Here is a 9,750-nt window from a genome sequence, read left to right as displayed (position 1 = left end):
TGTGTCCAGGGATTATCCCTTGCCCATCTTCTTTTGTGAACGAAATAGTAGGGAGGTTGGGTGATTCTTCCCCGACTTGGTAGACTCTTTTGAGATGTCTTTTGCGAGAGGATTTAGTGAGCCCCCCTCCCGCAAATCCTCCTGAGATCATGTGGATATGCCTCTCTGGAGTCTGCGGCGGTGGGTCTCTTCTATCCATATCATCTCGCTTTCTCTTTCCGTGACTGTCCGACCTTTCCATGAGATATCTATCAAGCCGACCTTCTCTAGCCAGCTTTTCTATCACATTCTTGAGGTCGTAACAGTCGTTGGTGGAGTGACCATATATTTTATGGTACTCGCAATAATCGCTGCGGCTCCCTCCTTTTTTGTTTTTAATGGGTCTAGGAGGCGGCAGCCTTTCAGTGTGGCAAATCTCTCTGTATACATCCACTATAGAAGTTTTTAGAGGAGTATAAGAGTGATATTTCCTGGGCCTCTCGAGACCGAGTTCTTCCTTTTTCTTGGCTTCCCTTTCCCTCTCTTTAGTTGAGGGAGGGGGTCCAGGTCGCCAACTCAGGTCCCTTAATTTGGCATTCTCTTCCATGTTGATGTACTTTTCAGCCCTTTCTTGTACATCACTTAGAGAAACGGGGTGTCTTTTGGATATGGACTGTGAGAAGGGACCTTCTCTAAGTCCATTGACTAACCTCATTATGACTGCCTCTGTGGGCAGGTCTTGGATCTCCAAACATGCTTTGTTGAACCTTTCCATATAGGCTCGTAAAGATTCTCCAACCTCCTGTTTTACCCCCAGGAGGCTTGGTGCATGCTTCACCTTGTCTTTTTGAATTGAAAACCTCATCAAGAATTTTCTTGAGAGGTCTTCAAAGCTAGTGATCGATCTTGGGGGAAGGCTATCGAACCACTTCATCGCCGCTTTCGATAAAGTGGTCGGGAAGGCCTTGCATCGAGTGGCGTTGGAAGCATCAGCTAGATACATCCGACTTTTGAAGTTGCTCAGATGATGCTTTGGATCCGAGGTTCCATCATAGAGGTCCATATCAGGGCTTTTGAAGTTTCTCGGAACTTTTGCCCTCATTATGTCTTCACTGAAAGGGTCCTCTTCACCCAAGAACGACTCTTCTTGTTCGTCGCGGGAGTTGTGATTCTTGAGGGAAGATTCGAGCTTTAAGAGTTTTCTTTCTAACTCTTTTCGCCGCTCCATCTCCTCTTTAAGGTACTTTTCAGTTTCCTTTTGCTTCTCCCGCTCTTGCTCTAATTGTTCCAGGCGGCTATGGACTAGTCCCATTAGTTCAGCTACGTGGGATGGTCCGCCATCAATGGATGATCTCTCGGGTCCCCGGCAATGGCGCCAATGTTACGGTGGGTAACCGGAGATGGTCTGAATGGACAGCGTTGGCTGGCCCAAATATGTGAAGGAGGAGGTTTCCGCGTGAGAGTGCAACTCGGGAGACTCCGTCCGACTTGTGCTCGTGAATGAATGGGGGGTGGTACCTGCAAAGACACTCCGATGCCTAAGTTAGCAAGAGTGTGAGCAGTCTAGAGAGTGTTGGGCTTAGAGATACCTGAGGGGTGTCAGTGTATTTATAGTGGTGAGCCAATAACCACCGTTGGAGTAGTGCCGTATCTTTAGGGTGTTAACCGCCCCATTATCTTGGGGAGGTTAAGATATGGCTTTATGAAGCGGTTAGAGAGATTTTAGGGGCGGTTACTCATTTGAATTGAGTGTTTATCTACCAGCTAATCTCAGGTCCGACTTCTTTAGACTAAGTCGTGGTTGATACCGACTTCTTACGTGAAGGTCGGTACTTAGCTAGGCTTAATCCTTCAGATTAGGCCTTTTATTTGGATAATGAATAAAAAATACTCATATATTTTGTATTTATATATTTTATATTTAATCATTTAAAAATAAAAGATTCTGTTAGTATTTAAAATATTGTGTATTAAAATATTGTTATTTAAAACATTTAATTATGTACTAGAATCTTTTGTATTTATTAGAGTCCATCGATACTCTTCTTTTATATTAACTTTTGATTTTCATCTAATATAATTTAATGGTCTATATAAATGTGGCATATTTAATAAACATATAATTGTCGTGCTCATTTTAGACATACCCAATTTTAGACATATCCTATATTATATAATCGAGTCCGTTCACGAGTCAATAAATTGAACTTACTCAAACTCAAACTCAACTCATTTAATATATGAGTTCAAGTTTAGGCTCAAATTTAACTTACGAACTCAGCTTATCAAACTATTAATAAATTAAATTTGAGTTATCTCACAACTATAGAAGTCAATATAATACCTAAATTGAAACTTGCTAAACTTTAATTTTTTACAAACTAAAATTGATATTACAAAAAATTCAAGAATAAATTAATTTCTCAAAATTTTTTTGAGGCAAATTAATACTATAATTTTTAAATTCGAATCAACATCCTGTAACTCTTCTAACAATTAATTTAACTCGCAAATAATAACCTAATTAATAAATCTATATATAATTTATAAAAATATTAAATCATATTTATAATTTTAACATAATTTTCTGTACAGCACAAGAAAAAATAAAATTAGTTGCTATCAAATATCCGTTTCTTTAAATATAATTTATTAATAGTTATAATTTTATATATCTTATCTTATCTTTATCTTTGCTATAAATAACCTTTTAGTTTAGGTGTTTTATGTACAATAATTCTAAATTGAATGAAAACTCTGATTCTCTTCTCTCTCCCTAAGATTTTTTATTAATAAAGATACGACGGTTTGTTTTTGGTCCACTTCCTCGTGGTCAAATTAAAAAACCGTTTTCGTTTATAAAAACAATCCCGGGGCTGATAATTTAAACCCTAACCCGAACCCCAATTCACCGAAAACTCCAAGAGGACGTTCTGCTACTACTTTGCAATTTGCAAGTTTAAGGTGAATTTTGAGTCCTTCTACGTCTCCAAATTCGTTAAATCTTCTGCTTTTATTATTATCATCACTGTGATTGTTGTTATTTTTGTTCGGTTATCTGTATACATATATTCTGATTTTTGCGATTGAAAAATGTATGAGTAGAAAAGGGAAATCAGATGGATTTGGATGATCTTATCGTGCATTTGGAGAAAGAGAAACAAGAGACTCTGGAGCAGCACGCCAAACGGCCTTGTGTCAGAGGCAATACCTCCTCCGAAGAAGAAGATGAAGAGAAAGTTGTTGAGGATACGGCTGCCTCTGACGAAGAAGAAGAGGAGGAAGAGACAGAAGATGATACTGATTCCGATTCTGATTCCGAATATGTGCCGTTTACGCCTAGACGTTTAATGACTGATGAAGAAATTCGTGAACATCGGAGGCAGGTTGCTGAAAGCAACGTACGCCTTCTGATCTCTCACAACACATTTAGTGATTTAACTATTTTGTTATCGTGTTCTGTGATATAATGATCTTGCTAGTTAGGATTTCAATTTTGGCTTTCCAGGGATTCGATGTTGACTGGTTTGAAGGCATTCTACCTGGTTCAATTAAGCCCTATACGTTGACCGAAGCAAACCGCCCTCCATTGATAGATTTTTCCAAGCAAGCTTTGAAAGTCTACAATGAGAGCAATGTAAATTGGTTCTATATTGATTTTGATTCTAAGTTTAATCTATGTATGGTGATATTATGTGCTTAAATATTCTTCTAATTATATTATGCATGTGGATCTTTGCACTCTTATGCAGAATACAACTTTTATATTTGATAAGCTTATCAAATCAAATGCTCAATGTGTTGCTGGCACAATGTTCTACATTACTTTTGGGGCGCAATCTGGCAATATACATGGAACCTTTCGTGCTAGGGTATGGGAAAAGATAATGGACGAAGGTTCGCAGGTTATGTCTTGTGAGAAGTATATTGAGGAGCTTGTGTGAGTTTGTCAGGTATAAATGTTACATGAGCTTTTTTGTTATGGTTTTGTTTGTTTAGACTAGTTAGATTAATCTAGTTAGATATATAGCACATAATCCCAATCACCTTTGGATCTTAATTTATGCCTAATGGTTTTACCTTTTAAATATTCTGCTCATAGTAGACATTGACTAATTCTCTATCTATCATCCATATATTGGTGAATGTTCACATCTATTGACAGAATGTGTTTAGTTTGTATGCCATTAAGACTTATAAATTTTAGTTGATGGTCCTTGATAATGTATGATTGTTGACAAATGACAAAGTAGAGATGTAATGAATTCAAATATTACATATTCTTGTTGTCCGTATTGAATTTAAGCATTTGTCATTTGTGCCCAACTTCTGATGTTGTTCTTATGGTACTTATTTGAATTGCAATAAAGAATGTCTGAGGTGACAAGCATCTCCTTTAGTTTAATTTAATTTTATTATCCCGATTTGTATTTGTTGTGCTTCTCTTCTGATGTTCTGTTTATTTTGGGTTAGCTACACAATCCTTCTGTGGTTAGTTTTTACTACAGCATTTTTGAGCTATTGCAACATATGCTATAAACAACACTTTAAAAAATGTTGTTTTAAATAGTCAAAAGCAACACTTAAAATTTATTGAAAAAAAATAAGGCTATTACAACTCTTTGTTAATAAGTGCTCATTGATCGATTTAAAGAACATATAAAAAACATTGCTTTAGTGAATTAAATAAACAACATTTATAATATTCATATATTACACTTTATAATAGTTGCTTTTAAATATATAATAAACTTCTCATGGTAAGCGTTGCTTAAATCTTTTTCATCAAAATTTTAATTTCCTCCAAATATTTAATAGAACTTACTTTCCCTCCTAAACCAAAAACAAGAAAGGAAACACGAGCAATAATTGATTCATCACTTTCCTCACTAACATGAATTCAAGAATACTTAGAAACAGAACTCAATTCCTACCATTTTAGAATCAAAATCCTAACCCCAACACTAGCGCAATTTCTCCAATTTCACGACATTGACCCGCATTCTGCGTTCCTCTCTCGCCGTCGTGGTGTTCTTTACTGCTCTGCTCGCGTCGTGTTCTGCCCGCATCAGGTTCTACTCTGATCCGCTCATGTCATGTGCTTCTTCTCGCATCGTGTACTCTGCTCTGCTCTGCCATGTTCGATCTTCAGCTCGCGTCATTTTGAAACATTCGCTTTGCTCCACCGTGGTTTCGTTCACATCTTTCTCTCAAGTCTCTCAGGTATGACATAAATTTCTCTCAAATTTTACTTACTAGTGGTTAATTTGGTTGAATTGTTGAAATAACAAAACTACTCCAACAACTTAGAATTTTGATTGATGTGAGATTTACTCTTTTCTCTTCGCATTCCTTGTCACTGGTTGCGATTTACTGTTCTCTATTCGATTTCCTCGTCATTGCCTGTGTTCCTCATTGCTGGCGTCGCTGTTGGCGTCTCCGTCGTGTTCGTCGCTGCTCGCCTCGCCTCGCCTCACCGTTGGGTTCGTCCCTCCTCGCGTCGCCATCTGTTCATCGCCTACTGCTTAATTAATTCTGGTCCTGTAAATCACTACAATGTTTCATTGTTATGATATATTTATCTGCCGCTGCTTTAATGATGGCAATTTTACGGTTTGGAATTTAATCATTGTTGGTGGAATCTCAATTTGGGAATTTAACAGTGGATTCATTGTTATTGTAGGTGTTGGAGTTGGCTGGGAATTCTTTCAGTTCATTTGAGTTAGCGCCAAGTTTTTCACCATGCTTCCAATTATGTTCACTTCTTTTTTTCTGCTTCTCTCTTTGCAAATTAGGTTTGCTTTCATAGCTACAATATTTGGGGAATTCTTGGAAGCTTTGTTTTGGCTACAGCTGCCTCAAGCGCTTAAACATTTGATGGTTTTTGTGTGCAATAGCTATTTCAATGGTTTTATCTTGTAACGTTGTAAACAATGGTTTGGCTGCTTGATGGATTTTGTGTGCAATAGCTAAAAAACTTGTTTTACTACTTCAACTTATAAAAAATAATTTAACTTCAACCTGAAGGCTGCTCAATGTGATCACTGATCAGTTTGAAATTTACATATATGCTGCTGTTTAGTATTTTGTAATCTATACATTATTTGATTAGCTGAGTAGTTGTAGGGTCAAGTCTTCTTCTGTTTCCTTTTTTAGCTAAATTGTGTCTCCCATTTAAATATGGTAATTACCAAATTATCCAATATTAATTATGTAATCCACTCTTGAGTGGCCAAACAATGGTAGAATTTAATTGAAGATTCAACTGATGAAGGATAGGATCAGGCAGGGTAGGTATTGGTACAAATCAGAATGTTCCGTGCCTGCATTTGTTTTTGGCTCTTCCTTAGATTGCACATGCATAAATAGATACTCTTTTGATTTAAGCCATTAGTAATTGTAATTATTTAATTTAAAACATTAATTTGCGGGCATGTGATTCATCTACTACTAAATAATATGTATGGACAGATTGGGGCGAGAAGCAAGCCATGTATGTTAATGGAAATTAACCTGAAAGTGGTTCATAAAGCTAAACTACACATTGCACGTGTGCCTCCACAACTTTGATGAACTATACACATTACAGACATGCACTGCATAACTTTGTATTTATGTTCATTATATATTATATGTGTGTTTGTGCCTTATTGATTTAGTTTAAGGGGGGAAGTCCATTTGAATTAAGTGTAATTAAAAAACCTGGGTACCTCATCACTGCATTGTAATCTCCCCATTTATTTAGAGGTCAGTATTTCTTTAGATATAAAAGCACATGCATTTCTATGTTTAAATTTTCATATAGAAATCAGTGTTTTTGAGTCTTTGCTAGTTGCTACTTAGTAATAAATTTCATTGTTTTTCATGGTATCTCCAAGTACTAGTCATTTCAGTTAATTGGATGTCCTTTTGACATTAGAATTTTACTGCATGCAGATCTATAATTTGGACAGCACAGGCTTTGCAATTCTCTTGCAGTTTCATTTAAGCTCTATGATTTGGACAGCACAGGCTTTATAGAATGCCAAGAGGTAGCTATTCTTTTTATTTGATGCTTCAGGATGTAAGTAAGCTATTTTTTTATGTAGGAAGAGGTTGATAGATTCAGCAAAGTTCAAGAGAGTTTCTTGCCAAGTTCTTCAATTCTCAGTATACTTGAATTCATGTTAGTGGTCAAAACATAAATGTGGAGCCAATTGAATTGTTGCAATTGTGAAAAATGTGATGCTGTAGTGATTTTTTATTTGAATTTTGGCAGATTGTTGATATTGGCAAAACTCTGCCGTTGTTCATGGAGCTTCAAATCTTAGGTGACAGGACGTGAAGAAGCTGGCATTTGATCACATAATTCATAGTATTAAGTGAACCAGAAACATAAGAAAAAAGCGAAGAACCATGCTCTGAAAGTGTCTTGTTTTCAATGCTATAGGTCTCATTTAATTTGAGTTGAACCTTTTGGTTATGTTGGCTGTGTGATTTCCTCATATGGCTGTGCTTATTGAACAATTTGAATGAATGTTTGTGTATGAGTTTGTTCTTTGTCTGTTTTCAAAAGGAAGAGGATGAAGCATGAGTTAAGAAAGCGCTTGTGACACTATGGGAACTTCACAAAAGAAAAGATTGGTTTGACGAGAGAACAACTAATATAGTGTTCACTGTTTGTTTCCATTCAGCACCAAGGTTTCTATTTTCTCCTTTATATTTTGTGATTGTGCGACTGTTTTGAAATTCTGATCTTAGGCATAAAGATTGTTTTTGGTGTTATCAGGATCATGAAAGCATCTTTATCGTCTCAATATGAACAAGACTAAGCAAGAAAGGTAGAATTTGATTCAGAGGCGATGGGTGTAATTCTCAAGTGTCAGATCATTAGTGGTTTGATTTTCTAATATAACAGTATAGCTTTAAGATAATTCTGTTATGGTGAAGAGATTTTATGCATCTCAATAATAAAAACTAAGCTTCATTGATATATGTGCAGGTTACTTGTGGTAGTAGTTGAGGAAATCAATGGATACGTTGTCTTTTGCCTTCCCTTCTTATATGTTTGCATTGTTCGATCATATGCTTTGGAGCCAAGGCTTTCTACTTATGATCCTTGATATAGTAATATACTAACTAAATTCTTTTTAATCTTGAATTTGCAGATGATGTGCTAGATATTTGCACCGACTTACCAGCATGGCCTGGGAGAGAGAAGGGAGAAGAAGAAAAAAGAAACAAGAGCTCACAATGCTCAGCTGCATGCTACCCATCTTAGTGGCTGCAATAACTGCTTCATCTGCACCAAGCAAGGATGACAGGATGGCCAAGACTGATAATAATAAAATAATATTGTAAATTTATATTTTTTATATATATACAAATATAAATATTTGATTAAATCGAAACTTTTTATTTTTAAAATATAATGATAATTATATATTGAAAACTAATTCAGTCAGTTTGTACTTTTGTACATATTAAATTATTTATTTAAGTAGAATTTTTTAATAAAATATAAAAAGACTCGGTATTTTTTTATTTGATAAATAACTTAGATTAAACTAATAATTGATCTTACATGTAAATACAAAAGTAATATATTTATTGATAGTTAAACAAAGTTTGACTTATCGTTTTACTCTACTAAAAATTTTGCTTAATAAGAAATTTTTTTTACCCTCTTTAATTTGGACTTCGAAAGTTTTGATGTAGAAAATATATACATATGCAAAATACTAGAAAAAGTGTGCCAATCAAAACGAGATTTTCGCAAATTATCTTATTAAATGTAGCCTTATAGTAAAGTAAAAGATAGAAAAAAATAGTTAATTATAAAATTGAACTGATCAAAATAAATAGTTTAAATCTTTTACGAGAGATGTGGATGAAACCTAATGGTGGAAGAGATTAGAAATTTGTGTTGCTCACAACTAGAGTTGAAAGTGAGTCAAATTGAGTTAAGTAACTCACAAATTGGCATAAATAACAAGAACATAATTTATAATTTGATATAAATAAAAAGTTATGTCTTTATTAATTATAATTTGGAAAGTTCTGTGGTCACTTACCGCAATAGTCATCATCTCATGCGGACTGAATGTGTCACCGTAAGGGAGCATCTCCATGGTTGTGAATATGCAGTTTGTGTTAAATTTGTTAATTAGGATAAATGAAGACATGAAGTGTTTAAATTAGATAATAGTTTGGGCAGGGTTGAGTGTTTGTGTTACTGGGCCACGGGTTTTGAGTTTTAGTAGTTGGATTTTTGACATTTTGAGTTGTAATACTAATTTAGTCTAATAACTTTGCTACAAAAATAGTGAAAATGACTTTCTGGTCCAAATAAAAGATGTTAACTCAACAATAACAAGCTAGCTAAGGATCATTGGGGGAGATGGGTAGCCGGATTTATGGTTAATTTAGGGTCCTGCTCTGCCTTTTAAGCTGAATTGTGGGGAGTTTGCTATGCTTTGAAGATTGTCTGAAATTTGGGGTTTAAAAGAGTGGAACTTGAAGTGGACTCAAAGGCTGTATATGAAGCAATTACGAAAGGAAAGAAACTTAATCAGCACCCAAACAACTTAATCAGGAGTATAAATGTTTGGTTGAAAAAACAATGGAGTGTTGAAATTAGACATACCTTTAGGGAGGGTAACCAGGCTGCAGACTGGTTGGCGAAAACAAGCGTGAAGGAGAGAGCTGCATGATACTGCTTCATTGACTCCCCTTTTATGGATTTAAGATCCATCTTAGATGCTGATATGAGAGGGACTTCTTTATCCCGTT

At 35.4% G+C, this 9,750-nt stretch overlaps 1 protein-coding gene across 4 annotated transcripts; it reads left to right on the top strand.

Annotated features, from left to right (window-relative positions):
- Positions 1-2,742: 2,742 nt before the first annotated feature.
- LOC107488980 (uncharacterized) lies at positions 2,743-8,363 on the top strand. Of its 4 annotated transcripts, XR_008009371.1 has the most exons (8): positions 2,743-2,943; positions 3,085-3,380; positions 3,488-3,616; positions 3,732-3,932; positions 5,663-5,700; positions 6,916-7,010; positions 7,238-7,659; positions 7,748-8,363. XR_008009371.1 is itself a non-coding variant. In XM_016109764.3 (5 exons), exons 2-4 carry the CDS (start codon positions 3,099-3,101, stop codon positions 3,921-3,923), a joined length of 603 nt encoding a protein of 200 aa, XP_015965250.1. In that variant the 5' UTR covers positions 2,759-2,943; positions 3,085-3,098; the 3' UTR covers positions 3,924-3,932; positions 5,663-6,886. The 4 variants fall into 4 exon arrangements, 1 of the variants encoding a protein (XP_015965250.1); XR_008009369.1 differs by lacking the exon at positions 5,663-5,700 and having other exon boundaries at positions 2,759-2,943; XR_008009370.1 differs by lacking the exons at positions 6,916-7,010; positions 7,238-7,659; positions 7,748-8,363 and having other exon boundaries at positions 2,756-2,943; positions 3,488-3,585; positions 5,663-6,891.
- The last annotated feature ends 1,387 nt before the right edge of the window (positions 8,364-9,750 follow it).

Source organism: Arachis duranensis, chromosome 5 (assembly GCF_000817695.3).
Source record: "Arachis duranensis cultivar V14167 chromosome 5, aradu.V14167.gnm2.J7QH, whole genome shotgun sequence".
In the NCBI taxonomy this organism is placed as follows: domain Eukaryota; kingdom Viridiplantae; phylum Streptophyta; class Magnoliopsida; order Fabales; family Fabaceae; genus Arachis; species Arachis duranensis.
This window is presented reverse-complemented; position numbering and strand designations above follow the sequence as displayed.